The 15,517-nt window shown below is 39.8% G+C and overlaps 1 protein-coding gene across 3 annotated transcripts in view; it reads left to right on the top strand.

Annotated features, from left to right (window-relative positions):
• TAF4 (TATA-box binding protein associated factor 4) overlaps positions 1-15,517 on the top strand; it is a 97,418-nt gene that overhangs the window by 44,430 nt on the left and 37,471 nt on the right. For 2 of the 3 annotated variants that reach the window (XM_032218107.1, XM_032218105.1), the window contains exons 3-5: positions 8,198-8,382; positions 12,649-12,768; positions 15,298-15,417. In XM_032218107.1, the coding sequence (XP_032073998.1) occupies positions 8,198-8,382; positions 12,649-12,768; positions 15,298-15,417 (425 nt within the window). The remainder of the gene's footprint in view (positions 1-8,197; positions 8,383-12,648; positions 12,769-15,297; positions 15,418-15,517) is intronic. The other variant, XM_032218108.1, reaches the window with a different exon arrangement.

The raw sequence follows: 15,517 nt of genomic DNA, 5'->3' as shown, positions 1-15,517 counted from the left end.
AATAGTTGATTTTGGAGCAGTAGAGGAATGTTTACAGAATAACAGAGTTGGAAGGGACCTTGGAGGTCTTCTAGTCCAACCCCCTGACTAGGCAGGAAACCCTACACCGCTTCAGACAAATGGTTATCCAGCATCTTCTTAAAGACTTCCAATGTTGGAGCATTCACAACTTCTGGAGGGAAGTTCTACTTTATCAAATGCCTTACTGAAGTTCAAGTAAACTATATCGACGGCATTCCTCTGGTCCACTAATTTTGTCACATTGTCAAAGAATGCAATAAGATTAGTCTGGCATGATCTGTTTTTGACAAACCCATGTTGGCTTTTGGCTATTACTTTGTTTGCTTCTAGGTGTTCGCTGATTCGTTGCTTGGTTATCTTTTCCAGAATCTTCCCTGGTATTGAGGTCAGGCTGATAAGTCTATAGATCCTGGATCTATTCCCCTCCCCCTCCTTTTTTTTGAAGATGGGAACCACATCAGCTCTTTTTCCATCCTCTGCCAGTTCCCCGGTGCTCCAGGATCTCTGAAAGATATAGTTCAGTGGTTCTGAGACCTTGTCTGCCAATTCCTTCAGAATCTTGGGGTGTAATCCATCCGATCCTGGGGATTTGAACTCGTCTAGGGTAGACAGGTGCTCACTTAACAATTTTCTTCCCGATTTTAACTTGTGTTCCTAATCTGTTTTTTGTGGTGCTGTTTTTGATAGGATGGTCTAGTGCCGTGATGGCAAACCTATGGCATGCGTGCCACTGGTGGCACGCAGCACCCTCTTTGTGGATACACAAACTGTCGCCCCAGTTCAGCTTCGCCGTGCATGTGCGCGCGCCTCCCACCCGCGCCTCCCGCTGGTCATTGGGTCTCTGCTATGCATGTGGGGACATGGGGGACGCATGTGCATGCAGATGAGGCACATGTAGGGAGAGCATGGGCATTCAGGGGTGCGGGGGCATGCATGGGGTTGCATGCATGTGCGGGGGGGGGCGCATGCGGAGGCCGCACTTGGGCACTTGGTCCAGAAAAGGTTAGCTATCACTGTACTAGTGTGTAACTGCACACTGTATAAAGCTTCTAGGATAGAAGAAGAGGCAAAACATTGGGGGAGAAGGAGGATTGCATTGAATTGCCTGAGAGGCCAGACAACCTGTATTGTATCTCACGGGAGACATTTATGCCTTCCTTTGGAAAAAATCCTCCTTTCTCTCTCAACCCTCTGCATTGGTGACCAATATTTAAAAGTGGCACTTGATATATTGTTCTTAAGTGCAGGTTTCCCCTTTCTGAGTGTGGTGAATCACTGTTTCACAAAAGAGATGCAACATAAAAAACAGGCAGATAGTACCTTGCAATCTTATATGTATGCTAGAATAAAGACACCAGGTTTTGAAATGAGAAGCTCTTAAATGTTTATAGCAGTGGAAATCAACCTGGTCCCTACCGCCCACTAGTGGGCGTTCCAGCTTTCATGGTGGGCTGTAGGGGTTTGCTGTAACTCTGCTTTATAAATTTTATAAAGTAAAGTTATTTCCCTACTTTATAAATCATTATTACTGTGGAATCGGTGGGCGGTTAGAAAATTTTACTACTAACAGAGATACAAAAGTGGGCGGTAGATATAAAAAGGTTGACTACCCCTGGTTTATAGCAACATTTCACAACCTTAGGAATTCTTCAAGATGTGTGGATTTCAACTCTCAGAATTCCTGTTAACCAAGTTGTCACGGTCAAGAAACATTGGTTTATAGTAACTCTCAACTAGGTTGTGTGTGATAAGTGCAATCTAGCAAAGGGAAGTTACTTCTGCATCAAAATCTGGGATGGGAACATTTAGCCATGAGTGTTTTGCTTCCAGTGCTATTGGTGAGACAGCAAAATCTCAGTTTGCCACACTCTGATGCAATGGAATTGGCACAAAAGCAGGCCAGTTTTCCCTCAGACCTATTAATATCCATTTGTGTAATAATGTTATTTCACGGACGATGGCTTTTGCATAACGTGTGCAGTGATGATGTGACACAGATTGTCCAGCTTGCATCATGCTTGAAATTGTTATTTGTTGTTGTTTATACCGTTACTGAAAGTTGTGATATAGATCAACATCTAATTTAAAAATATGATTCCAAGCTGATTATTTTTTTATCTTTGGTTTTTACTTTTTTTTTTTTAGGTTTTCCAGTAGGCTAATCATAGTGCATAATATTCTGTCAGCCATCGGAAAAAAAAGACAGATAATCCTTAATTTACAGCTACTAATTTAGTGAGTGTTCGAAGTTACAATGGTGCTGAAAAAGGGGACTTGCAACCATTTTTCACACAACCTTTGCAGCATTCCCAGGTGATCAAAATTCAAATGCTTGGCAAGTGGTTTGTACTTATGACGGTTGCAGTGTCCCTGGGTCATGTGATCAGCTTTTGCAGTCTTCAGACAAACAAAGTCAAAAGGGAAGCCAACTCACTTAATAACCATGTTACTAACTTAACAAACGCAACAATTCACTTAACTGTGGCAAGAAAAGTTGTAAAATGGGGCAAAACTCAACATATGTTTCACTTAGCAATATAAAATTTGGGCTCAATTGTGGTCGTAGGTCAAGGACTACCTGTAATCACTGTAGTGAATTTCTCCAGGAAAATTAGCAATTTTTTTCTGGTGGATCGGAACAAACAAATAATCCTTTTAGGGGAGATTACATTTTGTGTGTGTGTGTGTGTGTGTGTGTAAACATTATATCAACTATCACTGAATTCTTTCAGTGGTTTGTATAAAACTAATAGTATAAGCTTTCATATACTGCCAAATGTGTGACCTTTTATCAAGTGTGCATGTATATACATACATATATTTATGAATGGGTAATTGTGGCGGTGACAGTAATTTGTGAAGTCAGAGGAAAATTGGATGTTAGAAGGTACAGATGTTTCTGGAATAAAGCCATATTTTATACGAGATTCGTGCTCCTCTATTCTTTCATGCATAGATTAACCAGTTTGGCTTCTATATAAAAAAAGCAGTGGAATATTGCTATCTTCTTAGAAAGAGAATGGATGTACAAATTACAGGAGGTCCTCATTTAATGGCTGCCTTGTTTGGTGACTGTTCAAAATTATGACAGTGATGAAAGATGATGTTTACGAACTCTTCAGGTCTGTAAAGCTAAGGAAACCTCAATCATAACTTCATAAACACAGTTTCAGGTTTACTTAAGAACAGGTTTGCTTAACAAGTTGCCTGTCCCAATTATGGTTGCTAGAGGAGGACTACCTGTATTGCTGCTATGATGTTTAAATGATGCTGGTGTAATGTTCTGCTGGAGTAAAAGGGCAGGCATCTGCTATCGTGTTTGTTCCACTTTTCTGAATCGCCGGCGTGTTCTTGCTGTTTTAATCTCTGTTTTAAGAAATAATGAGCTGCGGTTTTGAAATGTGGCAAAATAGAAAATTCTGAACGCGGTATGTTTGGATCTTTATATCTTCAGGATATCTTCAGTTTTAAGAGTAGAAGATTTAGATACATATTTTTAAGTATTGGCAAATTATACCTGAGCTTTTTTGTGAGGCAAAATTTAGTTCCAATGGCCAACAAAAGTGCAGACTATATTAAAAGGGCTTTCCATGCCTGCGAGATGCTTTTCCTTTACACTTGAGGGGCGTCAGCTTATTCTGTAATGGAATTAAGGAGCCTGGTTCACTGTATAGACAATATTTCTGGCCCTATGCAGTCCCTTCGTGCAAATTAAATTTTGCCCTGCTGCTGTGGCAGGTCTTAGCTTAGAAAGCAACTGTTTTCAAAACCTAAAATGATAAACATGGTATTTTCCCTTTCCCATAAACAAATCTTCTCTTCTCTTCTCTTCTCTTCTCTTCTCTTCTCTTCTCTTCTCTTCTCTTCTCTTCTCTTCTCTTCTCTCCTCTCCTCTCCTCTCCTCCCCATCCCTCCTCTCTCTTCCCTTTCCTTCCCTCTCCACATCCTCCTTCCTCTCCCCCTCCCTCTCTCCATCAAGCTCCCTTTCACAATTTAGTCTTTTTTAGCTGGCACAGTTTTCAGTTCTGAAATGTGTGGAAGAAAGTTTCTAAAAATGTGCCCACACGCCTATAAAGACAGGAACCTGCTGCATACGCAGGGCTGGTGAATATACACAAAATACAGAGGCAAACGATCAGAGGAATTAATCAGGTATATAAAAATGTTTGATTAAATCAGAGGTCTTCAAAGTTGGCAGCTTTCAACTCCTAGAATTCTCCAGCTGTGAGAATTTTATGCTGGGAGTTGAAGTCCACAAGTCTTAAAGTTGCCAAGTTTGGGGACCCCTGGATTAAATAGACGAGAGAATCGCAGTTAAGCAATTTACAAAGCAAACTTCCTATTCATTCATTACAAAAAAAAATCATTACATTATGTATGTGTATGTATGTGTGTGTGTGTGTGTGTGTATGTATGTGTATGTATATGTATGTGTATGTATGTGTGTATATATATATATATACATACATATACATAGATACATAGATACATAGATAGATAGATAGATAGATAGATAGATAGATAGATAGATAGATAGATACATACATACATACATACATACATACATACATACATACATACATACATACATATGTATCTTCAGGCTGGGTTTTGGGCTTAAAGTGTGATCGCAGCTGCCATCTTTCTATAAATCTTGGTGGGGGGTTGTGGAGTGCAGGCTTTGTTTCAGTAAGTGGAATGATTGGTTGTGTGGTTGCATCATGATTGGTAGATTGGTGCTGATTGGTGCTGGCTGTGTGTCCATTGTTGTTTCGTGTTGTAATGGCTTGGGTGGTGGGTGGGGCTCGTTCGTTGACTAGGACTGGTTTCCAGATGTCTGGTAGATGGGAGATATCGTCACCATTATTCATGTTGTGGGGGTGTTTCTCTATTTCGATAGCTTCCATAATTATTCTCTTGTTGAAGTGTTCTGTTTTAGAGATTAACCTGGTTCCTTCAAAATTACTTTCGTGTCCTGTAGCTTTAAGGTGCTGGAAAAGGGAGGAAGTTTTTTCTTTTTTTCTTACTGCGTTCTTGTATTCTGCGATGTGTGCATTTATTCTCCTGTTCGTTTGTCCTATGTATGTTGCAGGGTAGATTTTGCATGGTATTTCGTAGACTCCTTGGTTTTCTAGATGGATTTTGTCTTTGGGGTTTCTTAAGATGTTGGCTATTTTTTGGTCAGTGTTGAAGGCTGTCTTGATATTGGAGAATATAGGAGAATAAATGCACGCATAGCAGAACACAAGAATACAGTAAGAAAAAAAGAAAAAAACTTCCTCCCTTTTCCAGCACCTTAAAGCTACAGGACATGAAATTAATTTTGAAGGAACCAGGTTAATCTCCAAAACAGAACACAGAATGAACACACACACACACACACACACACACACACACACACACACACACACGAAGTGGCAGGAGTGCACTGTGGGAAAGACTAAACAACGAGTGTGTCCAGAGGAGGAAAAAAAGATGGCTACATGTGAAAAGCAGGTTTACATACGCAAAAATAAATACGGAAATGCAATATTAGGTAAGAATTTGAAAGGCGATTGTGACAGATTTTTTAGAGCTGTTTCAGAAAGCAGGGGAAGAAATAATAACCCATGTTCAACTAGTCAGCCAGAGAAATTGAACCTTATAAATAAATAAATAACTCTCAAGAGGAATTAAACAGTTCTGTGGGACACCAGAGAACAATTCCTAACAATAAAAGTTGTTTAACAATGAACAGCCGGTTAGTGGTGTGTAAATAGAAGAAGCTGGATGGCTGTGATAGTGAATCGAAGCATTAGAAGATCTCCAAAGTTCCTTCCAACCCTTATATTATAGCTAGTCCTTGGTTAACAATGGCAACTGGGACCAGTATTGTCATAAAGTGTGACGCCACATGACCATGCCTCTTAGTGACAGCAATTCCATTAGTCCTGGTTGTTGTGGTTAGGTGTGGACTGCACAGGTTATTAAGTGAAGACCTCATGAGTGCATGAGCTCTGACTTCCTCCTGGCCTTTCCATTGCCTTTGTTGGTGGAGAGCTGGCACATGACACATAATCATGTGAATGTGAGGTTCACATGACACAAAATCATGTGACTGTGGGGTTGCTGCAATGGCCAGAACTCTGAGGACCAGTCATAACCACCTCTTGTTCAGCAAGCATTGCAAGTTTGAATGAGGAATCGTTAAACAAGGAACACCTCTATATGACACTATAAAGCTTAAAACGGACTGTTGTGTTTTCAAACAAGTTGAGGTTTCAGGGAGGCTGTTTTGGTCTTGGAGCATTGTCAGACCAACCCAATTTCAATTCAGAAGACATAAACTCATCAGTTTCTCTAAGAAGTTCTATCAATAAGCACACTTTTAAAAGAAAATTAGCAAAACATTCAGCTATCTCTCTTATTAAACTTTTACATTGTAAAATATTTTGATTTTCCAAATGAAAGCAGGTATTCTTATGGTGCCAATTTTGTTGCCACTGTTATCTGCATGAAATGAATAGTTTCTCCATTGCTTGAAGATTCTAGAATGTTGTTTGTGCATACGCTGATGTACTTTAATTCATTATACGCCACTTATTTCTGTGTAGAACATGTGAAATATACTGTGCTTTGAAGGGATAAAATAATTCAGTCCGTAATAGCCGAATATGCAATTTTAAATTATTTCCATTTAAATGGATTAACTATATTAATTTTGTTGTATTACAGTTTTGCTCCTACGAGTTGGAGACACTGCATGGACTTTTTAAGTTTTTCAATCTTCTCCCTGCCCATAATTGTTGTAGTAAGTTAGCTAAGTCTGTAGATCTATGAAGCTTAGCAGAGAATGGAAGGCTTTAATTTTTCTTTGGGGATATAATTCAGTGCTGCACCGTCTGTTACAGATGCACTGGAGGGCAGTTATGGTTTTTATAACCACTTTTGTGACTAAAACTGTTATGGAAAATTAATTTAGAAGTTAGACCGTTTGTGTTTCTCTTTCTAAAACTTGCACTTAATTGGCTGGTGGCTTTTAAGGCTGGTTGAGTAAAACCATGCTCAGTGTGAGATTTTTCCTCCAGTTGCTCTTTTCAGAAGTGAGTAAAGCATTGGAAAAGTGGGACAGCAATCCAAGACAAACACTGTTACATTTGTGTGAAACCAGCAAAATATACCGAGCTGCATGGTAGATGGAAGATTGGAATTTAAATCTATTAACAAATAAGTTGTCCCCCATTAAGATGGGACGTGATGGCTCAGTGGCTAAGACGCTGAGCTTGTCGGTCAGAAAGGTTGGCAGTTTGACGGTTCGAATCCCTAGCGCCGCATAATGGAGTGAGCTCCCGTTACTTGTCTCAGCTTCTGCCAACCTAGCAGTTCGAAAACATGTAAAAATGCAAGTAGAAAAATAGGAACCACCTTTGGTGGGAAGGTAACAGCGTTCCGTGCGCCTTCAGCATTTGGTCATGCCGACCACATCATGACGGAGACATCTTCAGACAATACTGGTTCTTTGGCTTTGAAATGGAGATGAGCACTGCCCCCTAGAGTTGGGAACGACTAGCACATATGTGCAAGGGGAACCTTTACCTTTTACCCACATTAAGATTTTTCAACCATTCCTCAACTTAATGCTATCTTGTGTAGTCATTATGCAATTAATAGGGGTGATCCACATGTACATTAGGTTGGGCATTTTGAAGGAAGGATCTTATTTAGAGATGCATTTTTCCAAAAAGACCTCTCTAGTAACCATTTGGTTTGCAAAGTTTTATTATTTTTACCTTTTAAATGACTCTAGGACTTATTTTGCTGCAGATAGGAGAGAAGTGATCGAGAGAGTTGTGTCGACCAGTATTGCTGCTCACTGAAACTCAAGAATGCATCAACAGAAGCTTTGTTGAAGGAAATTTCTGTTTTTGTTCTAAGAGCTGTCCAGCAGCTTTTAATCTTTGTTGAAACTGGGTCAAAATAAATTTTGTATGCTGGCTTTCTACATAAATGCCATTTGCTTGCAAATTACGAGGTGAAGTATTACGTTTAAAGGGCAAGTAACCCCTTTTCGCCTCTCGATCAAAACGTTTCTCCGAGCGCCTTCAGTGATGTTTGTTGCATCTTCCTTCCTTCTCAGCTGGGGTTGATTTTCTTTTTCAGACCAACTCTGATGGGTGCTCTCTCTGTTTTCTGTTAGGCATGGTCATTGTACGTAGTGAGAGTGGCCAGCTGCTGATGATCCCTCAACATGCTTTGGCGCAAATGCAAGCCCAAGCCCATGCACAGTCCCAGTCTCAAACGACCATGACTCCTCGCCCTGCCACATCTACCAGTGCTTCTCCGGTCCAGCTCTCGACTGTGCAGGTCAGTTCCGTGAGAAATGTAAGTAAAGTTAACACCTTAAATTCTTTCTTACGTTGAAGGTATCTGTAATGGAATGCGAGAATGACCTTGGAAGATGGGGAGAAGAGGTGTTGCCTAAGGAACGCTCAGATAAAAGGGGGAGGAGCCCACAATTAAATAACGGGCGGAGAAAGAAACTTAGAAAGAGTCTGCCATAACTAATCAGGGGGTAAAAAGAGATGGAGGGAGATTTGTACTTTCAGACTTTATAGATTCTGTTAAGGTAGCCTCTATAATAAAATAGAATTTGCTCATCTTGTCATGTTTCCTATCTGGTCTACTTGGGAGATTGACATTATCAGAGTTGGCTGTTTTCACTCTTGCTCTGCTTAGGAGTCTCTGCCCTATACCCTATTTTCGTCCCCTTGAAAAGTACCATATTTATCTGCCCTCTAGAGTAGGGAATGACTAGCGCATACCACATTTTTTGGAGTTTAAGACGCACCCTTTTCCCTCAAAAAAGAGGCTGAAAATCTGGGTGCGTCTTATACACTAAATACAGCATTTTTTGCCTCCCAAAACTCTGCCTTCTTCACCAAAATGGCCATGCATAGCCTTTAGGAGGATTCCAGGGTACTCCTGGGGGCTGGGGAAGGCAGAAATGAGCCATTGTTTGCTCAATTTTGCTCCTCCCCCCAGCCCCAGGAGCACTCCATAAGACCCATTAGATCACACAGATTAGGCCTCCTCCGGGTTCCGTCTACTGGCCAACGTCATCTGGCCACTACTCGGGGGAGGGCCTTCTCTGTGGCAGCTCCGGCCCTTCGGAACGAGCTCCCCGCAGAGATTCGGACCCTCACCTCTCTCCAGCCCTTCCGAAAAGCGGTTAAAACCTGGCTGTGTCGGCAGGCCTGGGGTCGATGAGTACCCCTCCCCTCTCGAATTGTGTGGCTGTTGGTTGTTTTAAATTCCCTTGTATTTTTGTTGTAGTTCTTTGTGTTTCCCTTCCCTTCCCTTGGGTTTGTGCGCCGCCCTGAGTCCCGTTGGGAATATAAATAAAATGAACCTTGAACCTTGAGCCTCCTAAAAGCTATGCATGCCCTTTTTTTGACAAAAAGCGGGCCTGTTTTTGTGAAAAACGGGCCATTTTTGGGAGGTCTGCAAAGTGCAAAAACTTTTTTTTTCATTTGCCTCTTCAAAATCTTGGTGCGTCTTATACTCTGAAAAATACGGAATTTGCCATGCTAGCCAGATATAGCCCTGCCCTATAATATTCAAGCATTTGTCTTCTTGTCCTTCAGGAATCAAATCTTAGATTTCCAGTGTTTTCATCAATGTGGATTACAAAATGTTATCCTTGAAAGCAAGCAGCTTGATTGCTGGAATCCACCTAGGTTCCTTCTGCAAAATTCTGCCAAAAGTAATTCCCTTCGAAATCTAACCGCCCACACAGTATTAAGAAAGAGCAAAGCCTCCGTCTCAAACAGAAGTGCCCAAATGTGTGGCAAAATAGTGAAGGCAAATTTTGTGTGCGTGTGCAGTATTATTGTCAAACCGAATCTTCCATTTCTCTTATAAGCAAAGGACTACAAAATGTCTAAAAAACTTTTTATGTGTGAGAATAAATGCTGAGATTGATTGTAATTATATGACAAATCCCACCTTTTTAACCCTGTGAAATCTCCAGGAGATTATATTTCTGGCTAGCGCTCTCTATCTGTTTTGATTTTGACACAGGTCGCCCATCTGTTTTTCTTTCCTCCTGTTAGACTTGAGGTCTTTTAAAGTTTTTGTTACTCTAATGAATGCTGATAATTTTTAGAAGGAAATCAAACAAATTCCAAGATGACTATTCTTGTCATCAGTCCTTAAGGATACACTACTTTATATATTGTCAAGTAAAAATAATATATTGATAGTCCCTGGTTTTGATTGTTTTGCTTCTAATTTTAAATAAGTGGGAAGGAGCTCTGGGAAGTTAAAAGGAATAATAAAATACTGTAGTTCCCCTATTTTACTTCACTATCTCTTGCTTCAGAAATGCTCCCCTGATAGTTTCCTATCTCTACATCTCTCTCTACCTCTGTCTCTATGAAAGAGGGAGAGGGAGAGAGGGAGGGAGGGGGGGAAAGGTAGATAGATAGGCAAGTATGCAGGTGTGAAGGGAACTGTATATCTTCTGCTTCTAAACAGATGAAAAACTCAGTTTATGATATATGCATATAGTTCTGAATCAAAGAAATTGTGGCAGGAAAGAGTTACAAATTTCCGTGCTAGGGAAAAGAAAGTGCTATTTGTTTCTGTAGATTGAAGGTTTTATTTTCTAATAACTTTTTAAGATTATTTTGATTTTCTTTTGGTACCTGCTTAGGAAAAACCTGTGATCACTGAATATCAAAGCTTCAATCCCATTTATCTTGTTATTTGCTTTTCAGTGATAATGATAATATTGAATAATAATTGATAGTAATTAATAATAATCAGAAGAGTCCTATTTGTACTTAGTTGGTGCTGAGCATTTTCTAAACCTTGCAAAATTCCTGCAATCAGGAACTTTGAGTGTATATTCCCTGACTTTTTGTGGGTTTTTTTTGACTAATTTTTGATTTGTATGTTTGTCCTTTGCTTTTAACATTCCAAGTTTCTTTAAGTAAATACTATTTCTTTAAATGTCCGCAAAATATAAAAAACTTTGCGTACTTTGTTGAGGTTTTTAAAAATAAATAAATAAATAAATAAATCCATACATTTAAGGTTTTAAAGATACCGGGGTATGTGGCCCTATCATAGGGACACAAGCAGTTGAAAGGATTTGAGATGGGGATGGAAGCTGGGCAGATCACTTTAAGTACCTAGCTGAGAGTTTTGCCTTTAATAATTAATTATATTCTGTTTCCCAGTTGTGCCTGAGCTGGTTGCACTTTGAGTATATATAGCTTTTATATTATTCATATAAAATAATAGCATCCTTACTTAATATTAAGGCCATCACACTTCTTGCAGCCTGGAAAAGTGCTTTATGTCCATCAAACTCAAATTGACAGCTTTAGGGTCTCAGAATAAAGGCAGCATTTCTGAAATGAAATCAGCTTTGGCCTTGCATTTTAAGACAGAGGTTTTGTGATTTGATTTTGCAGAATATAATGTTGAAATATTCCAGCAATCGTTCACATTGCCTCATTCAAATTTTACTCCAATTACGTCTTGATTTTGATTTTACCTTCTTAGGGTCTCTTTGCAACTTGCCATTTCAATTTTGGTGTTAGAATTATTTTTATAAAAAGGCACTCCTCAACTTAAGAACTACTTGTTTAACGTCCGTTCAAAATTATGACAGAGGTTAAAAAAAAGTGACTTATGACCAATCCTTATACTTTTGACTATCACAGCCGTCCCTACAATCATGTGATCAAAATTTGGGCAACCCACATGCATTTACGACAGTTGCAGTATCCCAGGTCACTTGATTGTATTGTATTTGCAACCTTTCTACCAAGTAAACATGATGGGGGAAGCTTAATGACCATAGCAAAGAAGGACATAAAATCAGGTACAACTCACTTAAACGTTCCACTTCAAATTGTGGTTGTAAGTTGAGAACTACCTCTATTTGCTTGTTTGTTTAACATTTTTATAAAGCTGCCAAATGTGACTTCGGGCAGCATACAACTGTAATAGGAGAATTATACTACAGGTCTGCTTCTCTGTTTACTTTTTAATTTGTAGTTTTCCTAGTGGGCTGGAATTCTTCCTGATGGCTTTATTCTTCCAATCCTCTTTTTTTCTAGATCCTATCTAAGAGCCCATTTGTGACATCATCACAACTTAACAAAAACTGTCATAAGCCACTTTGTCCTCATCACCACAATAACACTCAATGCACCTTTGAATGTAGCGGCTCTCTGTTCTCAGTATGCTTATTATTATATTAATTGTATTTAACGAAAAATATTTATTCAGTGACCTCTGGAATCCCAGTAGGGGAAATAAATTAGCTTGCCAAATTGTAATGCTCTGTATGATTGTGGGTTCGCAGGGAGATTTTTATATGCAAGGGTTTGTTTTTAAACATCAGTGAAAAATGTCAAAAACCACGTTTTGGAAATGAGGAATACAAATCAGATAGCAGTTAGCAATGACTGAATCAGACTGTAGACATACTTTGAAGGAGAAGCAGCTGGAGAAAGCGCACAAGTTATTTCACAAAACACCCTTCTCCCCGCCCCTCCTTCTGCTAAATTACTTTGTGACTCCTCCTTTATTTAATTATATTTAACTGCTTTTTGGTGAATGTACCTTTTCCAGGCACCGGGAACTCCTATAATTGCTCGGCAGGTAGCACCAACCACTATAATCAAACAAGTGTCTCAGGCACAGACAACTGTACAACCCACAACAACGTTACAGAGGCCGCCTGTAGTCCAGGTAAGGGGTTTTATTTTTGTTTTTAAAGACAGCTGATATTCCTTCCGATACTATCATAATACTATTATAAATACTCCTACTCCTACTGGTTCCTTATGATTAATCCATTGTTGTTTGTAATTTATGATTAATGATGGTAACTGTGATTATGACCTATGACCTATTATTTGCTGTTTATATGACACTGAGAGCTTATGCACCTGGGACAAATTCCTTGTTTGGCTGATCACATTTGGTCAATAAAGAATCCTATTCTAAATTCTAATTCTAAATTCTATTTCTCATTCCACTCCACTCCACTCCACTCCACTCCACTCCTATTCCTATTCCTATTCCTATTCCTTTCTCTTCTCTTCTCTTCTCATTCCTATTCCTGCCTCTTGTCTTCTCTTCTCTTCTCATTCCTATTCCTATTCCTGCCTCTTGTCTTGTCTTGTCTTGTCTTCTCTTCTCATTCCTATCCCTATTCCTGCCTCTTCTCTTGTCTTCTCTTCTCTTCTCTTATCTTGTCTTCTCTTCTCTTCTCATTCCTATTCCTATTCCTGCCTCTTCTCTTCTCTTGCCTTCTCTTCTCATTCCTATTCCTATCTCTTCTCCCTTCTCTTCCCCTCTCCTCTCATTCCTATTCCTATTCTTATTCCTATTCCGATTGCTATCTCTTCTCTTCTTTTCTCTTCTCATTCCTATTCCTATTCCTGCCTCTTCTCTCGTCTTCTCTTGTCTTCTCATTCCTATCTCTCCTCTCCTCTCCTCTCCTCTCCTTTCCTCTCCCCTCCCCTCCCCTCCCCTCCCCTCCCCTCTCATTCCTATTCCTATTCCTGCTCTGCTCTACTGAAGGGAACAATTAGCCAAGTACTGTGATGCACTTAGGGTAGCGGTCATCTTTCTGAAAACAAAGGAAGATGAGAAAACCAACACATGCTCTTCACCACTTCATTATTATTCATTACTACCTACAAGCAATATGAGCTTCTATATCTCAAAGTTGCTTTTCCAAAAGGCAACTGGCCTATGTTTTCCTAGAGGAGGAGGAAGAAGAAGATGTTTTGCTTCTCATCCAAGAAGCTTCATCAGTTGATACTGGATGGGGGGTGGGGGATGGAAGGATAAGTCATCCCCACAACTGTTGAAGCTTCTTGGATGAGAAGCGAAACTACTACGTCTTCCTCAAGGAGAAAACAAAGTCCAGTTGCCTTTTGAAAAACACCCTTGAGACAATCGTGACCTGGATGACTAAGAATCTCTATAGACAGGATTCTATGTGCGCTGAAGCCTCGGTGAGATTAGGGGTCCTTCTCCCAAATAGGTTGATGAGTCATACTGTACAAAATGGGTTTGCTATTAAGCCATATACAAAGGATTGCAGTTGACTTCTTGAAATAGTAGTGAATCCCCGAACAAGTAGATTCATTGGAAACTTTGTAAGGTTTCTTGATCGATAAAAGTCCCAACCTTCTCTGAAGACATTGCGGACCCTGATCAGGATTGTTGGGCACTTTATTGGAATATAATCTCAGATTTGTAATATTTTCTTACAGCTGGAATTCCATACACATTGCAAGTAATATTCCAGAAACCCCTCTTAGATATTTGCTCTTAAATTACAGCAAATCACCAAATCTTGGGATTTAGCTAGCATAAGTTCGCACATTTGGATATTGTTCACAATAGATAAAGCTCAACAGAAAATATTGCCGATCGATTACAAGCTTGAAAACTTTGGGAGAAATAACAAACTTGGATTTGTCTGTCTGCACCTAGTTAATACAAGGATTATTGTGGATTATTCATGGCTATTGCCTACTTAATATTTATCCATCCTCTGTTGCCATATATCTAAGCAGATACCTCCCTTTTAAAATGTATTTAATGTATCTAATGTTGCAAATGGTTTAGATTAATGCTTGTAAATTAGTTATTTTGTGATATTTGGACTTTCAATAGTTGTCCGGCAGTAAGCCCATTGAAGAGGCAAAGGAAGCTGGAAATACGTTTCAGTTCTTCCCTTAATTAATATATTTTAAACTACCCAATACATTTTTGTGCCTCCCTTTGTAAATTGTGGTTAAAAGTTACCCTTTTAGGCTACTGTTGGGACGTGGCAGCAAACATTCCCACCTACCACCCACCTTCCCCGTCCATGATTAATGTGTCATACGTGCTTGCTTGCCCAGCAGACCCACAATTGGGGACACTTCTTAAGAAGCAAAAGCGAAACAAGTTTAGTGGCTCTAGCAGTGAGCTGTAATCAATGGCTTACACACTTCTATGTGCAAATTCTATCACCACCTCCTTTTTTTTTTAAGCAGCACTTTTTAAAATCCACTTCCAGGGTTTTCAGTTGAATGCATGGGATTTTGTGCCACCTGGCGGCCCTTCTTTTAAACAGCATTTAAACGGTGTCTAAAGAGCAGTATCTGTTTTGGGAGATCGACCACGGAAGACAATCTGATCGTAATGAATTCACTCTTATTTCTCTTCCTTCCTCTTCTCCCTCCCCACCTCCAATCTAATATCTTTGTGTTGCAGCCTCAGATTGTTCTGGGTAGTCCTGCACAAACAACAGCATTAGGAACAGCGACTGCTGTGCAGACTGGAACCCCTCAAAGGACGGTGCAAGGAGCCACAGCAACCTCCACTGCGGCTACAGTAAGACGCTGATTGCTATTTGCTGCAAGGCAAAAAGGCTGTTCTTGTTAGCTCACTAAGAACAGAATCTCCCCTCAAATAAATGGAATATGAGATTATT

Source organism: Thamnophis elegans, chromosome 5, assembly GCF_009769535.1.
Source record: "Thamnophis elegans isolate rThaEle1 chromosome 5, rThaEle1.pri, whole genome shotgun sequence".
Taxonomy (NCBI): Eukaryota; Metazoa; Chordata; class Lepidosauria; order Squamata; family Colubridae; genus Thamnophis; species Thamnophis elegans.
Note: the sequence above shows the minus strand (reverse complement) of the source record. Positions and strands in the feature narration are given on the sequence as shown.